At 37.3% G+C, this 22,079-nt stretch overlaps 1 protein-coding gene across 1 annotated transcript in view; it reads left to right on the top strand.

Moving 5' to 3' along the window:
- LOC310635580 (dedicator of cytokinesis protein 7-like) overlaps positions 1-22,079 on the top strand; it is a gene marked incomplete at its 5' end in the record, with an annotated part of 198,900 nt that overhangs the window by 4,755 nt on the left and 172,066 nt on the right. The window contains 2 exons of the mRNA XM_083354666.1: positions 7,384-7,474; positions 19,807-19,982. Of these exons, the coding sequence (XP_083210792.1) occupies positions 7,384-7,474; positions 19,807-19,982 (267 nt within the window). The remainder of the gene's footprint in view (positions 1-7,383; positions 7,475-19,806; positions 19,983-22,079) is intronic.

A 22,079-nucleotide genomic window follows, 5' to 3' on the forward strand; every position in this document is an offset into this window, starting at 1 on the left:
TAAAGGAAAGAGTGAGGTAGCTTCCTGGATCAGTTCCCAAGTTTTGTCTGTTTCCTCCCAGTCTATAAAGCTCCCCTTAATTGTAGGTTTTTGACAGCCGCCTACTTCCTCTGCTTCTTACTCCAAATGTCTTTGATCTTGTTAGAGAATTCAGTGTGCAGCTTACCCATTCTGTTAAGGAGTCCAAATGGAAACAAATCTTTGTTCATTTCTCTGCCCTTTCTCATTCTGTTCAGAAACATGTATTTCTCAATAAATTCCTAATTTTAAGTTAGGGATGTAAAACTTGTTCTAAGCTGAAGGCCTTATTTGGTGCTCGAGGAGTGAGGCAAGGACAAAAACTAAATCTGATTTCATTTTAATTAAAATACAGTTATAGTTAGTCTTTGACTTACCATTCATTCAGTGACAGTTCAGTGTTAGTTTGTTTTAGCCATTTAATTGTTTCCGACTCTTGGCAACTTTATAGGCAAGAGCTCTCCATGCTACCCTGTGAAGCACAACTACTTTCAGTTGTTGGATATTCATTTGTGTATCAGTTTTGAGGTTATCAAGCCAGTGTGTTCTTCTCTGGTCCCTTCTTCCCACTAACCATTTCTAGCATCATTGCCTTCTCCAGTGAATTTGCATGCATGACATGGCCAAAGTAAATCAGATGTAGTCTGATTTACATGTCTTGTCTAGTGACATCTCTGGTTTTATATGATTTAACATCTCTCTCTGTTAGTTACTCTGGCTATCCATGGTATATGCAACAATTTATGCCAGCACCAAAGTTCAAAGATGTCAATTCTTCAATCAGCCATTTTTAGCTTCCAGCTGTCACATCCATACATCATTATAGGGAAGATTATTGCTCTAACTATCCTGCCTTTTGTATTTATATCAATGATTTTCCAGATCTTATTCCTGTTAAACATTGCAGTGCGGCTAAGGTTATCCTGCATTTGATTTCAGGAGTAGTACTGCCATCATGAATAAAATACAATTGATTAATCATTAAAATAATTCAATATTTATAGAGCTTCCAGGATATAGAGAGTTGAACTTTTATTTGCATTTTAATTGGGAGGCTGAAGTAACTGCTTTCTGCTTTTAATCACAGGCAATCTGTTTTCTGCTTGCGGGGCTTTGTTGGGTGCATAAACTTCAGAAAATGTCAGGACCCACTTTGAACCCACATCTTAAGAAAGCAGAACTCTTGGAAGCAATTTCTCCCAACAGGAACTTTTATTAGGAGCAGTTGATAGCAGGCATAATAGACAGGATCTGAGATTCCCTGTGCAGAACGATAGGTTAAAGTATCCCCCAAGTAAGACCCCACTCCATAGGTCGTCCAATCAGTGTGGGATGGCCAATCCCCAGGTTCATCGTGGGAAAATGGGAGATAACATCAACCTGTCTCTGGTTCACACAGCAATGTTTGGGCTGCTCTTCACACTTTCTTCTGAGAGCGTAGAAATAAGCCAGGCACCAGAGTTTACATTCCTTGTTCCCTCCCTTGTTCTAGCTGACAGGGAGAGAAAGTTCAGAGAGAGAGATAATGCAGGAAAGCAAAATGTTACATTGTAGTGGATAGAGGAAGCAGAGGCAATAACCCTCAGGCACATCCACCCCTCCCCCTTGGGAGTATGGCTGAGCCCAGGGAGAGGTGAAATTTGATTTTGGGTCAGAGGGGATAGGTAGAAATGAAATAGGAATGGGTTCTGACATCCTGCCCCCCTTAAAAATAGGAGAGATCCACCTGTAGAGAAACAAAACAGGTATAGAGGTTAGTCAGGTTTGTTGCGATATTCTGTATGAAACTTTTTTAATAGTCTGGGTGCCCTAATGTGACATTTGTGGACCTTCATTCTGTGAGGAGGGAAGGTGTTTCCTCGCTACTAAGTATTGGGTTGCCTCATGGTATTTTCTAGAATCTAGGATTTCTTTTGTTTCAAAGTGTTGTTCTCCTTCAACCATGATTGGAGGTGGTGGAGGGGGAAATTTTGGCCATAAGGGCGACTGTTGTTCTCGTTTCAGCAGGCTGCAATGAAAGAATGGGTGTATTTGTATGAGGTTCTTTGGTAATTCTAATTCTACTGTTACATGGTTTATGATTCTTTTGATTGGAAAAGGTTCTATATATTTTGCACCAAGTTTTTTAGAGGGCTGTAGGGATTTTAGGTATTTTGTAGATAAAATACCATTTCTCCTACAGTGAATGGTTTAGGTTTGATTCTTTTTTTATCCACTTGTGTTTTGTGTGCTTGTCTAGCTTCGTCTAAGGCTTTCCTAACTACTGGCCAGGTGTTTTGTAATTGGGTTATCCATTCTTTCAGTGATGGGATTGCTGGTTCATTTGGGGTTAGTTCTGGCATGGGGTTGAAACTTTGGCCGGTCGCTACTTGAAAGGGAGTATAGCCTGTGCTGGAATGGACTGCGTTGTTGTTGGCAATTTCTATGAAAGGAAGTAGGTCCGCCCACTTTGTTTGTTGGAAATTAATAAAGCACCTTAAATATTACTCAAGTACTGAGTTCGAACGTTCAGTTGATACATTAGTCTGAGGAGGATGACTAGGTGACAGCCCTTGGGTGGTTCCTAAGAGGGATAAAAATTCTTTCCAAAACTGATGTGAATTGCACTCCTCTATCTGATATGATGCGTTGAGATGCCCCATGCAGTCTGTAGATGTGCTGCACGAATAGTTTCGCTAAGACTTTAACGGTGGGGATTTTTTGGCAAGGGATAAAGTGCACTTGTTTTGAAAACAGGTCTGTAACCACCGAGATAACAGTGTTTCCGTTGCTTTCTGGTAACTCCACTATAAAATCCAAGGATATTTCTTTCCATGGGGCCCGAGGGTTTCGCCACTGGTTGTAGCAGTCTGGGCGATTTCCCTTGCAACCTCTTAGCAGCTGTGCAATGTTACATTGTTGCAGATAGAGGAAGCAGAGGCACATCCCCCCTCCACTTGGGAGTATGGCAGAACTCAGAGAAAGGTGAGATTTGATTTTGGGTCAGAGGGGATAGATAGAAATGAAATAGGAATGGGTTCTGACAGAAAGGAAGCTTTATTCATGAGCTTAAAAGTAGTTGAGTCAGATCTGTTAGTAAATGAAAACTATAAAATGCCAAACAGGAACATCTTCCATTTTCAAGGGTCCAGTTCACACAAAATGCTAAAAATTATGCAGTTTCTTCATTTTTTGAAGACAGTCTCACTTTTATGACTCATTTATACAGATATTGACAAACTATGATTTAAGAAACCTTTATATGAACTAATATTTAGTTACAACTTTTCTCCTTGTAATTGTTTTTTTTTAATGCAGGGTATTCCGATTTGTGTTTTAAAATTATAACCCCTGATTCATTATGGAGATATGGTACATATTCACCTTTTTTGTGCATTCCCCCTCTTTATATGGTTAGATAGATTTTTATTTTTTTATGTTATATCAATTTAGTAATCAGCTAAATCTGTTAAACAGTCTGTGGGGGGGGGGAAGACAAAAACTGGGTATGTTATGGATCCAGCATATGTTGGCCTTCAAGATCTCATTCTGTTTTGGTAGAACGTGTGATTGGGTGGAGTGAAAATAATGTCCTGATAAAGATGACTGGGGTCTGAACGTTCATCACAGTCCTATAGCGCCATGTTTCATGAGCTCATACTGCTTACCAGTGGCAATTTTGACACTTCCAGTTGCTGTTGTTAAGCCAATCCTACATAAGTGCAACTTCACGTGGTTGCCATTTGGTGACCTCCTGCCAGCTTTTTCATTGACTTTGCTTGTTGGAAGCCAGCAGTTGAAAATCACAAATAGCAATCATGTAACTATAGAATGCTGCAGTGTCATAATTTGAATTTGCAGGATTTGAGAAATGTTTCGGATCCTGAAATATAGCCTAATATGTAGCAGCCATATAAGAGACTCATTTGAAAATATTTTAAGGAAACCACACAATTAAAAAGCTGGGATGTTTTCTTACAATATTATGGCAAAAATATGCCCCTCATAAATGAGTAGTATGAATCCTTGCACTCTGGGTTTTTCCTTTGCAGCTGCTGAGGTCATATGAAATTGTTGGATCACATGAGATCTTATAGTGGCTTACCCCTTGTCATTTATGCTGATTTGCTCAGTGAGACAGAAGAAAGAGATTTGGAGAAATTTCAAGGGGAAAAAAAGAATAAAGTCCTCCCACCATTTCCATAAAAAGAGGTCCAGCTGGCTGTTGAATTGCTTGGTTTTTATACTCCTATGTCGCCTTCATTTGGGAGATGGAAAGATTAGAAGCAATGTAAACTGAGCTGGGCAGAAAAGATGGCAGTAAGATTGCCTCATAAAATCCCTCATCAGTGTAAGTATTGAATAGAAAGCTATAATTTGAATCTGTAATAATACTGTAGAAAAGCTGTTTTGCCACTTAGGACTTTTTAAAAGCATTTTGCACCTCACTGTGTTGCCTCAAATAGTCCGTAGATATTTATGAATAGTACAAGGGGTGGTTTTTCCCCTCTAATTGCTGTTACAATGAGGTACTGTACTTAGATACTTTTCTCTCATTCTGTCTGCTTTACAACTAGCTTTCTGAACACAATAAACATCAGTCTTTACAACAACTTCCTCATTGTAGGAAAGAGTCTTCTTACTCTTCCCCACTTTTCTTCTAGTGCCCGTTTGTACCCAGTACACCATGATACAATTTTCAGTTCCTGATTCAGTGGATGGAACCAAAGGATTGAAAGCACACCCACTCTGTGTAGTGAATTTTCAGAGTCTGACAGTAGGAATTTATTGGAGCATTTCACTGAAGCCGGTTTGTAGTTTATTCAAGATATCAGAGTTGTGTACTTTAGCAGAATCAGATAAAGTAGTGTAAACCTGTTCTTCATTCACCTTGGGCTATAGGACATAAAAAAAATAGAATTCACAACTGGACATAAATATTTATTACACGAATACACACACACACACACACACACACACACACACACACACACCATTTTGGTCTAAGAAAACTGCACTGGGAGTCAGTGGAACTTTACAAAGGTCCACGTCTTCTAGAGTTAAGAAGCAGAAGAAGCTCATTTCTAACACCCACCTTCTCCAAAGGAGAAGTCCAAGTTAATTCCAGCTGGGCTTCTCTCTGTTGCCAAAAACAGCGGTTGAAGAATCTTTCTCCCTCCTTTCTCCCTATTGGAAACCTGCTAGTTTCCTTGACTTTATTAAAAGCCTTCTCAAGTTGTCTGCTTACTTTCCTTCTTATTTTTTTTTCAGATTCTTCTGTTTTTTTGGGAAAGTGCCACAGCTATGTGGAAAAATTCCCATGTCTGCTGGCCTTTTGTGTTTGAGCAAAGAACACAGAGTTGATGGCTCTATTCTTTGCCCTGCATGCCTCCAAAGTATTGCCTTACAACATCTCTGTGACTCTCTAAGCCTGATCCGTTTTTTCTCCAGCACAACTGCATGCGCTGTAGCTGCCTGGGGATTGGTTAAAGAGTATGTCATGCAACAGTCTCTTTTACTTCAGATTTGTTATCCAGCTTCTTGTCTTTATCTCAGATCTGTTTGTTGATCCATCAGTTACAGAACCAAAAAAGAGAAAGGGTGAATAAAATGGAAGAGAGATATGGTTTGACTGCTGTTCACCCTGGGGATTTTTTTTAAAGAATGGAAACTGGGCCTTAGCATGCTAAAACTCAAAGAAGCTACCGGCTTGCCATATTTTGTGAATGCAAGTAAGATGTGAAATTGATGGCCAAATGGATTAAAAGGCAGGAAGTAGGGAGTACAACATCTGCAGACATCAGGAGAGGCAGGAGGGAAAGAGGCTGTATAGCACATGGCTGATGGGGAGAAGAGGCACAGACTCAAGTTCTTCCTAAGACAGGAGAAGGACATGTTGCCAAGCTTACCAGTTTGGGCAACTGATGGTAAAAATGGCACTCAGTTGCTTCTGCTGCAGTGGCCAGGTAGATGCTATAATGTAGCATGGAATGGGCAAATCCTGGACTTTTCAAAGAAGAGGGAAAGCCTGGCTGCCTGTTTGTACTCAGGGATTGGCAGACAAGGTAAGCCACTTCTTGGGAGGTGGCTTTGCCGACTTCTATGCCATTAGAAGCCAAACGGTCTTTGCAGGAGGAAAAGGCAGATGTTTTCACTCCTGCTGGGGTATTTCTGGATGAGGAGAGGTTCTGATTCCCCAGCAGTTACCCAAACAGGTAAGCTTGGCAACATATCCTTTTCCTATTTTAGGAAGAACTTGAGTCTGTGCCTCTTCTGTTCATTTTCCTTCTCAGCTACCAGACTTGGACTCTTGAGCTTCTAGAAGGCAGTGCAAATGCCTCTCACATTTGGAAAACATCCTCCTGCTACAATTTATGGTCTTGTTAAATCATTGTTCATAGGCATCACCCAAATGTATTTTGGTGGAGAGGAGCATCACAGCACCACAACGCTTAAAAATTCCTGTTGTAATAGATATATCGTGCTTCTCTGTTACAACTTTATAGGGATCATCATCATACATAATAAGTATTATATTTGGTAAATTGTGACTTTTGGCTTGGTATACTATTATTTATTCACTAAATAATGATTATATAAACGAATCAGAGTTATTTTGTTGCTGTGTCTATCCGTATAATCTGTCTGATTCAGGAACATCTAATTTTCACTCTTGCATTTTCTGAGACCTACTATAGAGGAATGTCTGTCATAGTGAATGGAAAATTACTTTGGATTATTAACCCCTAAATGGAGAATATAATAGAATAGAGCTGGAAGGGACCTTGGAAGTCTTCCAGACTAGCCCCCTGCTCAAGTAGGAGAACCTATACCATCTTAGACAAGTGACTGTCTGGTCTCTTCTTAAAAACCTCCAGTGATGGAGCGACTATGATTTCTGAAGGCAAGCTGTTCCACTGGTTAATTGTCCTCACTGTTAGGAAGTTTCTCCTTAATTCCAGGTTGCTTCTTTCTTTGGTCAGTTTCCAACCATTGGGTTATATCTTACTGTGAAGATGGTATTTTCTTGTATCAGGATGAAGTCGGGATTGGTTTTGTTTGAGGGGAAAAAGAGAGTAAGGATTAGTTTTTAAATAATGTTCATCTTTTATATGTTATTGCCATTGAATGAGGTCAGGGGAGGTTTGGACTCTATTGAAGCTGAGAATGGAATAAATGGAGACAATGGTTGCAGATAATTTGAAACTCATTTTGGGGCTTACTATTAATTGAGGTTATGTTGATTTAGAATAAATATATACTTTGTCAATGAAGGGGTTGCCCTCCTCATAGTATTTCCAGTGGAATGGAAAAAGGTTGAAAGTATGGATGATACAGAAATGAAGAGAAAAGTGGATGCTTCACTATTATCTTCCTATCTCACAGGACTGTGGCAGCTGAAGTGAGGAAACAGGTGTGTCGAGAATATGGCAACTCACCACAGCTCTCCAAGAAACGTGGTGGCACCCTGCAGTCGGTGAGTTATCTGGCATTATATTATGGTGAGCGATGTCAGTAAATACATCTGGTTATTAAAATAGTAAACAAACAAACTCCAGAACTCTGGTAAATTTTTTGGTGTGTTTGAGAGAACTGGGTACTCAGTAAATAGCAGCAGCAACTTATTTAAAGATAATTTCCACAACAAGCAAAGTAATTTTGAAAACTTTTATAAAACTAAAGGATTTTAAATGCAGATAGTTTGACTTAACAAAACTGTAGTACAAAACAATTCCTTCTAGTTTTATCTCCAATATATCTTCTTTTTGCCTTTCTTAGAGCACTGTTGGTATGAATCAGGATTGAGCATTGTAAGTGCTCCACTAGTAGGAGATGGGGATTAAATATTGTCCCACTTCTATTGTATTGAATTTTATTAGAGGATGTGTTTGTTAGAATTGTTGCTATTGCTTCATCATCTCCAGTAAAGGTAATTTCCTCTTTCTGACAGATAACACTAGTGCACCAAATAGTTTCTTCCTGGTCCAATGTCCTTATGTAGGAAAATTGGAGGCAAAACAATGCCTGCCATTGTTAGTTTGCTGGCTTCATGGGTGGTGTCAAGAGAGGATATGCATGTTAAATTGAAGTAGTGATTATGCTGTCTCTGTGAAATGTAGCTGTTGGTGACCTGCAAAAATTGCTCTGTACAGCTGGCTGTAGGGCCAGGATGCATAATTTTTCCCAGGCTGAGGGTCATGTTTAGTCTTTGAGTGGAATGTTAAACATCACTCTGAAAAAAAGTTTTAACTTTAATAACACTTGCTGTTATTATCCTTCAGTGTTATATTAAAAATTACAATTTGGTAACTATGTTTAGAAGTCTGTAAGGACCACATTCAGGTTTTTGGAAGCCCTGATGTATCAAGTTATACATGTTGGATTTAGTGGAGGCAGTGTTAAGATATCTGTTTTCTTAGAGTTTGGCTGTTTTGGTTTTACCCTCTGCTTCATTTATGTCTTAATGGGCTCTCAGAAGATAACCAGTTGTTCTTTGGCAGAGAGTAAGGATAGGAGAGTTCAGTATTGCTAATTTTTAACAGACAAAAGTAGCTGCCTCTTGGATGTTGGCTAAATTTGTTTGTCCTTTGTTAATGTGGGTTTGGGGTTTGGGCATTTTTATGGTATCCATTTCCTTTCTTTCAGATTATTGCTACTCTCTTTTGGATTCTTTCAAAAGATTCCCATATCCTTGAGAATTTGTTAGAAGAAAATTTGATCTCTTGGTTAGCATGTAGCTCAACAATAAAGGGCATTTGGTAGCCAGATCCAGTGGCTGAAATTTCCTCCAAAGTTTATGTTTCTTCTCTTGCTGTTTCTCATGAGAACAAATGCTTTATTTAGGAACTTTCCAAGTGGCCTGTGCAAAAATTATTGTGTCTCAAGGGAATGATGAATCCAGCAGTTATTTGTTCTTTCTGTTCTAGTAATAATAACAGATGCACAGCACAATAATTCTCTGAATTCTGTTGTAGCTTCATTTATTAAGGGAGAAGAATTGCACATTGTGTCAGGGTTCAGCATTAGTGTTTGGGACAGGGGGCGTGCAATTGTTACCGCTGTTGGGCCCTTATGGTCCTTCTCATGTTGCTTTTTAGACTTCATTGAAGCTCCATTCTAAAATGGTAGTTGTCTTTGCTGTCCTTTAAAGTAGAGAAATAGACAGATCTGTAATAGATTCCAGGATGTAAACCGGGACAAAAATTGCAACTCATGGGTCACAAACTGTCTATTATACTCGCTTCATGGAATTTATACATGTCTCATGACTCAATTAGTGGATCAGGGAAATGCTATGAACATAATATAATATATTTGAACTTCAGTAAGGCAGTTGACAAAGTAGACCATAGCCTACTTCTTAGTAAGCTAGAACAGGGGTCAGCAACCTGAAACAGTGAAAGAGCCACTTGGAACCGGTTCCCTCACAAAAGGAAAAACTGGGAGCCTCAAAAAATGTGTGCGCATGCCCGTACATGCACCCATGCACAGAACAGGGTTTGACTGAAGAGTGGAGCCAAATTGGCTGAAAAACCATAACCAGTCTGTAGTCCTTAACAAACTATATATACATGGAGGGAAGTATGCAGTGGTAGCTCAAGGTTCTGTCTTGGGTTCAATGCTCTTCAACATGTGCATAAATAATCTAGTTGAAGAGATAGAAGGGGAACTCATGAAATTTGCAGATGACACCAAGCTGGGGTGGGGTGGGGTAATTGCTAACACTTTGGAAGACTCAGGATTCAGAAGGATTTTGACAGATTTGAGCGTTGGGCCCTAGCCAACAAGATACAGTTCAGAGGTGGGAACAGCAGAGTCCTGCACTTGGCAGGAAAAATGCATAGGTATAGACCAGGGGTAGGCAACCTAAAACACTCGAAGAGCTACTTGGACCCATTTCCCACCAAAAAGAAAACACTGGGAGCCACAAAACCCTTTTGACATCTAAAATGAAGATAGCACTGCATATATTGGTTTTTTTACCTTTATGCTATGTATAAAAAAATATAGTGTGCTACATTTATGAAATCAGTGAACTGCTACAAAGAAAACAAATTATTATTTGTGCATGCAACAAAAGCATTTTGAACTCCCCCCCCCCAAAAAAAAGATGCTGGGTCGAAGGTTACTTTCAAATAAAACACTCAAATGTCTATTTGAGTCCTCCTCGTATTTATGAAATAAAAAGTCAGTGCAAACTATAAAAACTGCAAACAGAAAAATAGAAAAGAAAAAAATGGGGGGGGGGGAAGAGAAAAGGACAGGAGAAAGAGGGGAAAAAACCCTTTCTCCTTCCTCCCAACAGGTAAAAACAATTTTAGTAGCTTATCTACCATCTTTAAATACAGCATAATTATCCCCATATCTCACCTCTTAATTAAAAAAAATCAAAATATTTAATTAAACATTCTTTACTAAAAGTCCAATAAGGACACCCACATTTGTTCATATTTTCTCCCTCCCTCCCTTTCTCCCTCCCTTCCTTTTTCCCTCCCTCCCTCTCTCTCCTTCTCTTTCTGCCCTTGGTCTGCCAGTCCTCTTCCCCCACTCAGTGTGTTTGTGTTGTGTGTGTGTGTGTGTGTGTGTGTGTGTGTGTGTTTGAGAGAGAGAGAGAGAGAGAGAGAGAGAGAGACAGAGAGACAGAGAGACAGAGAGAGACAGAGAGAGACAGAGACAGAGAGAGGCACTTGCGCTTCCCTTCTCTCTCTCTCCCCCCCCCCCTCTCTGATCTTCTGCTCACCTGGCAAGCTGGCTTCACGCTGTTCTGGACAAGCTGACTCACATTCTTATTGGGCTGGCTTTCCTGCTTCCTGTGGAAACACAGCAAAGGCAGGAGCCCCACCCAATGAGCTTGTCAGCTTCTTGGAGGACAATGTGAGTTTTACACAGAGAGAGAGAGGGGGGGGGAATTCAGAGGACAGTAATGGGTGGAAGCTTGTCAAAGAGAGATCCAACCTAGAACTAAGGAGAATTTTACTGACAGTGAGAACAATTAATTAATGGAATGGCTTGCCTCCCAGAGTTGTGAGTGCTCTATTGTTAAATGTTTTCAAGAATAGACAGGACAACCATTTGACTGGGATGATAGAAGGTCTCCTGCCTTGGGCAGGGGGTTGGACTAGAAGACTCCCAAGGTCTCTTCCAGCCCTATGATTCTATGAGTCTCTTTTCTATGGCCCGTAGAGTTTTTCAATGTGAGCAGCAATTTTTAGTCTTTTTCCTTAGTAATCTTTAGAATTGTTGAAGAAATAATGGACAAATTGGATATTTTGAAGAAGAGTATACATAAGCACCATTTCCTAATCCTCTGAAGCTGCCACAAAAGCCAGGTCCTGTTCTGTCTGATTTTTCAATACAACCCCCAACATGACACAAAGCCAGATTTAGTCCTTGAGCTGCAGAGTTTTGTATAAAAACTGCCATGTGATGGTCTCTTCCATAGGATAATGCAGAAATGTTTGGTGTTGATTTTTCCACATGTCTTTCAGTCAGTATCCACCTAAACTCCAATCTCAATTTTGAATATTAATACTGCTTCAGAGGCCCTCTGCTAAATTATGCAGTTTAATCCATTAGTGTGGCCTTTGATATAGGGGAGATAATTGGCCCATCTCTTTTTAAATATATTTTAATAATTCTTTACAATAACATTCTTTAGTGCTTAGTAAACAACGTGTTGTCTGGGTTCATATGTTTAAAAAACTAATTAATTTCTATAGTTTCATAATCAATATATTAATGATATATTTCTTTGAACTTCTCTTCATCCAATAGCATTCTCCTTTTGTCAAGATTAAGCAAATATTATTCTTAAGATTCAGTACATATAAAGTTAAATATAAACTTTTTTCTTGTGTTTATACAAATAACAGTAAAATTAGCATATAGCATCTTTTGTTATATTTCATCTTGTTAATTCACTATGTGTCCTGTTTTCAAAATTTTTATTTAAGCTTAATTTCCCCTCTATTCAAACCATTCTTAGCAGTCATAATTTTCTCAAAGTTAATAGCCTTTAAATATCCCACCTTTTCATTCATGTGCACCATCACAATATTTTTACATTTCATATATTATAAAAATTGAGATACTACTTATATATCTTTTCTCTCTTACTATGAAACCCCTTTATATCCATAATTTATCTATTCTTTTAACTGTATTCAAACAGGTGTTTGATCATATAGTATTCCATCTGGTAAGTCACATCAAATCTCTCAGATCTGATTCTAGCCTTCTTCTTTTGCCAGGTAGCTTTCCAAGTTAGTATGTTTGACTTACCCAGGGGTTTTTCCTGTATTTTTGTAAATGTTGTTGGGAATAGAAAAAACAAGTTAGATAAGACATACTGTATTTTTTGTCTCCCTAACTTTAATGATTGTCTATGGTTGCTCTATAGTGTATTTTATTAGGTCTTCTTTCCAATCTTCAAGTTGATTTCGAGGTCCTGAAAAATAGGACATCTTTTCCATTTCCACTGTTATGGCAAAACCTTGCAAGTTTTCTTTTGTTTGTATTAATTTGTCATTCTCTTCCCCTGTAGCTTCCCTCTTTGTGTCACTGTCCTCTGATTTGTATTCTATTATCTGGTTTGTTTGTTCATTCTTGATCATTTTCTGAGAATTTTTTACTTGTAAGTTTAAGTTGGAAAGGTGCTCATTTATGCCATCAAAGTTGTTTTTAATCTCATCGTGATTTGAAATCATTGTCATTGAATCTGTCGCAGAATTGCGTACATTTCCTCCTGGAAAGTATTTGCTTTGTCTTGAAGTGTTGCTCCTGCAGATCTCTGATGTTCCAGGCTGGGGCCTTCAGAAAGGGATATTAAATGTTTCCTGCCACTTTTACATAGGTATGCAACATCATTTTATGTCCCCCTTCCAGATGTTCTTTCATCGGTACCATAGTCTTAGCCTTTTATACCAGCCAGTCTTAAAGTCCAAACAAAAAAATCTTATATAGTTCTTATCTTTATATATAGTTTATTTTTATAATCCAATGCGTTTCCAATTATCAAAGCACCACTGAAGGCAGTATTTTATAACAGTTTTTCTGTTCAGGGGTCTTACAATTTATCTACCAGCCAAAGTTGCAGTCCAAAATGACTATCCAGTAAAATTCTCCCCTAGAAGATTAGCCAACAGTCAAAGTTTTTCTTTTTCTGCAGACAATTCTTGAGCTTAAAGATCACAGCTCACTAAATATTTATAATTCCAGAAGGTCATCAGTTTTCTTTTCTTGTTCCCAACCTTTTTCTATTTGGCTGAAGGTCACTAAGGTTCAAGGGAACAGATTATTCTTTGTTTCTGGGCATCTTGCCAATTTCTGAGTCAGTGTTGCTGTTGTTCTATACTCTAATACTCCACAAGGTGTCAGTAGTTATTCATTTTCCAACTTTTCAAACAGTATTATTTTTTATAATTTCATCAAAACTCTTTCAGATGTAAAATCTTAACGGTTTTCTTAATTTTCAGATTTTTCCAGACTGTTAATATTGTTAATTTCATTTCAGTATATTTCTTTCCCCTGTAAAAATTAAATCACTGCTTCCTTCTATGGAAAGGGAGGATAGCCAATGATGTTGCTGCAAGATGGGTGCTAGGGAATGAATCTCCCTTCCCCAAGTCCAATTTCTATCAGCTGGGAAGTCCAGTAGGACTGAGTTGCCCCGTAGAGGCAAGTGGCCAAGAGGTGAAACTTTGCAGATCATGGGGCAGTGGTAGCTGGCCCACTTGATCCAAAGGAGCCAGGAGGACCAGCAGGAAGAAAGGCTGACCACACCTATGTGGTCTCCCACAAGAAGATGATCATCGGAGACAAAGAATTTGAAAGTGGAAGGCAAACATCCAATCTGGGTGAGACTACTTTTCTTATCTCTCTACGAGTGGATACCAGTTTTGTGAAACAGCATTCTACAGCATTTAAGAACAAAGCCCCTAGCTCCAGGGAGGGAGGGGTTTTTTTCTTACCCCTCCCTCCTGAACTATCAGCAGCGGTTTAAGCGTCGGGGAAATTAAAACTGACAATAATACTGTGAAGCTGACCAAGGCATAAAAGAAGGACAACTTGGAAACCTTTTGGTTTTATAAATCCCTTTTTATTTTTTGCTTGAAAACCATTGGATTTTTAACTTCTTAAGCTTTTCCAAAGTATGGCGGGAATGGACATCTAATGACATCTAGTGGCAAAACTGAGAACTATATGCAGTTTGCTCTGATCAGAGTAAAACTTGGTGGAATGCCCAGACATTGCTTATATTTTAAACATCTTGGTGTCCTTGGAATTTAAAGTCCTGTGGCTGGGAAAGAAAGACTCTTTTTGGATTGCCCTGTCTTACAGGATGGGTTATAATTATAAATAAAAATTGTTTTCAAAGTCATCGGACTTCCCTGGATTATAAATACAGCTTGACCTGGAATCTTTATAAGCTGTTTTGAAAGAGTGAATAACAAGAAACACCTGTGAACTGAATACTTTGGATTACAAATTTTGGTATTTTTTCTTCCTTTTTCTATTTTTTCTTTTTGCCCTTCTGCTTTTTTTTTTTTACTATTTACTATTTTTATTGTTTACCTTTCCTATTTGTTAGGAGCTTATTGGATTAAAATTTTTGACTTATTTGGTGATTACAACATATGATTTAAAGATAAAGATGAGTGCTCCAAACTTATCTAAAGTTGGAAAAAAGGATCTTCTGCTCCTTCCTTGGCTTCTGCAAGTCCAGTCTATCAGAGATCAATTGCTACAATGCTTCAACAAGAAAAGACTGATACCTTCTAAAAGGACACCCACCTACAAGCAATTCAGGAGGCAATCGCTACTCACATGGCGATTACATCGAAAAACCATGAGTTGAAAAGTGATTTTGATAAAATGAATAAAAATTAATAATATGGATTCTCAATTTGAATATTTTAAACAGATGATCACAGATAATCAACAAAGAATTCAAAAAATAGAAGATCAATTGAGGTTGACCAGAAACTAGAAGTTTCAAAAGATAAAAATCAGAAGCTGATCCAAATAAATGAAGAACTAGAAAACTCAATAACGGGGATAGAGATGGAAAAAGCCTCATACTTTTTAATGTTTCAAAATATATTGGAAAATAAGGAAGAGGATCTCTTAGGCTTGATAACTGAATTATTGGCAGACATATTAGGAACTGGGAAACAGCAAATGGAAGATGAATTAGACCAGATCTATTGAGTCAACTTAAACTATGCTAGAATAAATAAAGTCCCCAGGGAAGTGCACGTTAGATTTCTTAAAAGATCTACAAGTGATGAGATTTTGAGAAAAGTAAGAGACGAACCTTTGAAATACAAAGAAAAAGAAATTGTAGTCCTCAAACAAATTCCTAGGAGGATAAGAGAATCCCGAAGAGAATATCAGTTTCTAACCAGGAAATTAATTGAAAAAGGAGTGAATTTCAGATGGCTTATTCCAGAAGGGAATTTAATTTACTGGGATACGAAAAGATATAGACTGGACACACCACTTAAACCAATGGAATTCTTCGACAACCACAGAGCATTTTTGGAAAGAGGTGATCCTGAAACAAAGAAACAAGAAGAAATGGCAGTAGAAGGAGCAGTCAAACAAAGAGAGGAGGAAGAAATTTAAAACACATATACAGAAGAAGGAGCAAGACCAAGAGATCAGAGACAGATAAGATCAACTAGAAGATTAAGACCTAGATATAACTGAAAGAGATGGAGGAGAGTGGGATTTTGTCAATGAATATAAATGGACTAAATTCTCCTTCAAAAAGGAGGAAAATCTTTACACGATTACAAAAATTAAAAATGGATATAATTGTCTTCAAGAAACACACATTAAGAGACAATATTATAAATTGTTAGAACAACTGAAAATTGGTAAACATTACTTTGCATTAGCACTTCAAATGAAAAGAGGAGTAGCTCTATATATTAAAGAAACAATGAATCCCAAACAAATTTACGCGGATGAAGAGGGGAGAATATTAATGGTGGAAATAATGATGGATCAAAAACAGATACTGATGGTAGCAATATACGCACCAAATGACAAACAAGAATAATTTAATCAAAAATTATATAAAAATACTAGATTTAAACTATCAAAATCTTTGTATAATGGGAGACTTTAATGCAATAACAGATGGAACTTTGGACTACAAAAGTGCTAAACTAGGGAGAAAAGGAGGAAATATATTACCTAAAGCGTTTTTAAAAATGACAGAAGAACTCTGTATCCAAGATTTATGGAGAGAAAAAAATCCAAAAAAATTACAATATACATTTTACTCAAATAGACATAAATTATGGTTTAGAATTGATATGATATGGACATCTTTGGAACTTAAAATGATGATACAAGAAGTTGAGATAGAAACTAATGTTTGGGCAGACCATAACCCAATAAAGATGACTTGGAAAGGAACTAAGAAAAAATTAAGATGGTCCTTGAATAAATCTATATTGAAAGAGAATTATTACAATATTATAAATTGTTAGAACAACTGAAAATTGGTAAACATTACTTTGTATTAGCACTTCAAATGAAAAGAGAAGTAGCTCTATATATTAAAGAAACAATGAATCCCAAACAAATTTACGCGGATGAAGAGGGGAGAATATTAATGGTGGAAATAATGATGGACAAAGGAAATTGACTTTTTCTTCAAAATAAACAAGAAAGAAGAAACATTGCTTCAGAATGTGTGGGATATGGCTAAAGCATATTTCAGAGGGTTGGCTATAACTTATATCGCTAAAAAGAATAAAGAAAAACAACAACTACAGTTAAAGTTGAATGAAGAACTCAGAAAGCTAGAATCAGAATTACAAATAGATCCACAAAAGAAAATACTTAAGAAACAAATGGAGATAATAAAATATAAATTTAGCTGAGATGGAAATAATGGCTCAACAGATTAAAAGGGGTAAACAGAATTTCTTTGAAAATACCAACAAGCTGGGGAGATGGTTAGCATATAGACTGAAAAAAGAAAAAGAGAAAAAAATGATAAGCAAGCTACAAGATTCAAAAGGCTAATTACAGTTTCAAGATGATACAATCAAAAAAAATATTAAAAATTACTATGAGACATTTCATAAGGCAGAGGAAATTCCAAAAGAAAAAATACAGCATTACTTAAAAGCAGACCTACCAAAAATTCTGGAGAGTATTCGAAACATATTAAATGGAAAAATATCAATGATGGGGATTATAGAGGCTATAAAAAGGCAAAACAAGGTTAAGATTCCAGGCCCAGATAGATTACCTGCAGAGTTTTATAAATCATTACAAGATGTATTAAGTCCGATTTTGAAAGAACTGTGTAATGAAATTCTCCTGGAGGCTAAAATACCAAATACATGAACTGAAGCCAATATTACTTTAATACCTAAAGAAGACTTTGATTTAACGCAGATAAAAAATTATAGACCAATATCATTATTAAATGTAGATTACAAAGTCTTTGCTTCAATAATGGCAGAAAGACTAAAGAAATTTTTGATCAAATTTATACACACAGATCAAAATGGTTTCTTACCTAAAAGACAGATAAAAAATAATCTAAGAATGATTCTTGATGTGTTAAGAGTATTATGAAATTCATTCAGGGAAACAGATGGCTTTAATATTCCTTGATGCACAGAAAACATTTGACAACGTAAACTGGCAATTTGTGTTTCAGCAATTTGCAGAAATGGACTTTGGAAAAAAAACTTTATAAATGTAATCAAAACAATCTATTGTAGACAAACTACCAAAATAATTGTAAATGGAGATCTTACAGAAAACTTCAATATTAAAAAGGATACAAGGCAGGGATGCCCACTATCTGCATTACTATTTATACTAACACTGGAAGTACTGAATAGAAACATTAGACAAGATATAGAAATTAAAGGATTGAAGATAAAAAATGAAAAATATAAATTGCAAGCTTTTGCAGATGACTTGGGGTTTTTTAATTTTTAATTGGTAAAGCAGCTATCACATTGTCCATAACAGGAGCTTCCAGCAAAGAAATTTACAGTGGATTTTTGTTTTGAAGTGATTATGACTTATTTTTAAAAATGGAAATTGAAAATAGAAATAATAAGATTTAATTATTTAGCAAAATTGCAATGACAAGCTAATATTGTTATTTTCAATAAGTATATTTGAAGAAGTACCCTTTATAAGAAACTCAGTATGTAAAACTGCAAATCTTTTTTTATCTGTTTGTTTCCACAGGCTTTTCCTAATGCAGGGTCCTAACATCAGATCATTTATGCCTGAATCTGGCACAGCAGAGCCAGCCCAGGATTTTGAGTCCGAACCTTCAACTAAGATTTACAATGTCTTTTTAGAAAGAGCTGAAAAATGTTGAAAAGGAAGATGAATCTGTACTGTCTGTATTTACTCTGAATTGCTTGCAGAGCTATAGAAAATAAAACTTACGTAAAATGATCAATTATTAGACCTGAATAATAGAATGCTTTGCATTAATATGGAATTGAAGAATGGTTGCTGAATGTGGTATGTGGTGCAGTATATGCAATATATGACTGACATGTGAAAATAAACAGAATACTTAGCAAATGATTCAGGCTTGTATAAGAAGCAAGACAAGGCTGTGTGATGTATTTTGCTTATGTATTTATAGATAATTCATAAAAATGTTTATGGTGCCTTTAGGGGTACGTGATTAGACATGAGCATGGTTTCGTGTGAAGATGATTTTGTGCTGCTAAGAATCAAAATTCTATTCTATTCTAAAATGATTTGCAGCAAATACTAGATAGCTTGTACAGTGTACTGAGGAATATGTATTTGAATATGAAATACCAAGGTAACTGTGTTTTAAAGGAAAAATGGAGGAAATAATTGCATGAGATACACATGCACTATATGTCCAAAAATGAGAGCTAGTTGCTAATTTTGCATACCGATCTTCAGTAATTAGTACCTATAAATATAATAATTTATTAAATTTAATAGATTTTGACCTTCTAGCTATAGGGAAAAGGTCTTGCTGGGAGAAATGAATGTTTGTTCAGAGATGTAAAAATGTTTATGAGGGCATGCATGCCCACTTGGTTAGAGAGTGAGATTTGAGGGATGGGTATTTCAGGTGAAGAGGAAGAGGAGACGGATTTATATTCCATCTTTATTTTGTACAACTCAAGGCAGCATACAAAATGCTCCCACCTCCTATTTTTTCCACAGTAACAACAACCGTGTGAGGTTGTTTAGCTGAGAAAGAGTTGCTAAGGCAAAGTCACTGAGTCAGCTTTCATTTGGGTACATTAGAAGAGAAAGAGTAAAAAAAAGTGTGCTGAATGAAAGAGGACAAAATATTAAACTATGTTGAAATAATTTGTTCTTATTGGGAAAATAATGAGAATCAAATTATGAAAGGAAACACATGAAGGAAGAATGAGGTGAGAGAAAGGAAAAGGTTGAGAAAAATCAGTTGGATAGAGTTGATGAGGTCCTTAAAAAGAGAGAAGTTAGTTGTTTTAAGGGACAAAAGACAGTGTGTGAATCAGTGTCTGGCTATGAAGGAAGTACGGTAAGTCATTATCTTTGTTCAATCACTGAGATTCCTGGCCCAATTGTGGTTATAGGTGAAGGATTAAGACAGGCATTTATTGAAAAATTCTAAATTTGAACAAAATGATCAAGGATTCATCTTATCCTAATCACAACAAGCATGGCATAGGAGTGATTCAGGACCTTCAGGTAATTTAAATGAATCAGCTGCATCCTGTGTTCCTTTTTACCTGTAACTTTCTCTGTTTTCTTTCTTTTCTTGTTCCCCTTCAGTTACCTCTGACAGAAGTGGTAGAGCCAATTGACTTTGAGAAATACCTTAGCACTCACTTGCCAGGTGCTGAACCAGGCCCACTTCGTGACCTGATTGAGTTCCCTGCAGATGACCTGGAAGTGACCCATGAATCCCGGGACTGTCGGACCCTAGAACCTGGTGTCCCTGAGGATGGGTAAGTGGTATGATGGATAATTACTGAGTTCTATCATATAGTTCCTCATTCCTTTTACCCCATAAGACACAAGGATACAAGCATTACCAGCACAGAGAATTTGACAGCATGCTTGCATTTTCTGAACTAGAGCTTTTTAATGCCAAATAAAATGGGAACACAAGTAATCTTACTGTATACTGTGTATATCATGTATTTGGATAATAAATTCAAGGAAAAGAAACCAGTGGTGGTTTCACTGAATCACATAATGTGTCGCTTAAAAATAATAAAAGTTTAAAATTCTATCTTTTGACTGTGGTTTAGCAGATTTGAAATAGAGACAGTTGCTCTTTGGGGAAAAAAGCACCCTTTGGGGCAATGCTAAAGACAATATTAGATATTATTATCTGGATTGAAATCATTAGTATTAAGATCAGTGCATCCAAACAGTTTTTGTATTTACTACGCAAAGTTCAACCATATTTTTGCCTGGCAACCATGCAGAAATGTTTTGTTCAGTGATGCTGAAGAGATCCATTCAAAATGGAAAAGCGCTCTTTTTAAAATGCCATTTAGAAACAGCACTAATTTTTGAATAACCTATATGTCTAGTTAAATTCAGCATGCACTTTCTGCTATCTCATCCATCTAAATCTGTACTACTAATTTTCATGGCCCCTCAGAGCCTGGTTTGGAGGAAGAGGAGTTGGAACTAGGACCATCCAATGGAGATGGCACATCTCCCTTGGCATGTGAAGATACACCAGGGGTTGAGGACGATGCTGTCCCAGGCCTCTCAGCCATTGTGGGGGGGGGGTTTCGACCTGATGCCTGCCTGCCTTCACAGACACAGGGGAGAATCAGTGGCTGACGGGCAGTGGTGCTGACAGGCAGCAAATTACCTTCGAGGAGGAACAGCTGCCTCTCCCACTGATCCAAGGACATGGAGAGTGGAGCGTAGGCAAGCTCAGAAAAAGGCTGCAAGGCTACTTGGGAAACAGTTTCCCCACCCCTCCTCACAAGAAACACCTGGAGTGGATTGATTTAAAGAGAAGTTGTGGGGAGTTAGTCTTTGCCAGGAACAATTGATTGTTTTGAATTACACTCCCACAACTTTGACTTGTGCCTTTTGCCTTACTTTGAGGATTGCTTTTTGGCTTTGCTTAGAGGACTGCCGTTTGTCTTGCTCTAGCTTTGTGGATTGCTTTTGCCCTTTGCTTTACCTTCTGAAGTGCCTTTGCCTTGTACCTTGTCTTTGCTCTGAGGACTGCCATTTGTCTTATATCTGGATTTTACCTTGTGGACTTTCCTGGTAATATATGTGTCAGGGTTCAGACTGACAAACCGAATCAAGCAAACATCTTCAAGACTTTCCAATCTCTTAATGTAAAACTTTATTGAACATATCATTTTGGCACAGTGGAAAGCGAAACCACTTTTGGCAAGCTCAGGCCACACCCCTTATAGTAAAAGGAAAGCTCTTCTCTTCCCATCCATGGAAAGGTCACATTGCCCAATTAGGAACAATTATATTGTTATGAGAAATTGTCTCTTAGTCAAGCCAGACACCTGGCAATTGACCTTGCTTCTCATGGTCTTTTTTCTTTATCTTTGAAGTCTGCATTCCAATTGACAAACTATGAAGCAATAATTGTTGCACCAGCAAAGCGAACTACAAGCTTGACAATATGGACTATTGTTTGGGGGACTGAGGGTGGCTGCCTTCAGGTTCTTGTGCTGCTGCTGCTTAGAGTGAGCTTGAATCTATACAACCTAAATCTTAGTCCAGTGCCATAACCATTGCTATAGAGTTAAGAGTAATAATATTTACAAAATCCGGTAAAAGTACTGAAACCACAAAGCAATAGCCCTTTGTGCTGATTCTCCCAAATATTACCTTTGCTAAAAGGGCTGATGATGACCATTTAGCTTTCTGTCACATATGACCATCGGTAGCCCATAGGATCAGCTTTTCAATATTTGATACTTGAATTTAAAAAGATAAAGAACTTTTGTGAGATCTTTCAGAATCTTATGTGGTGTAATAATGTTGAATTCAGAATATCCAGGTCTGGGTTCGTTCCACCCCACCCCGAATTAGAGAGCTGACTTGGT

This window comes from Vipera ursinii (assembly GCF_947247035.1).
Source record: "Vipera ursinii genome assembly, chromosome: 2".
NCBI classification, from domain to species: Eukaryota; Metazoa; Chordata; class Lepidosauria; order Squamata; family Viperidae; genus Vipera; species Vipera ursinii.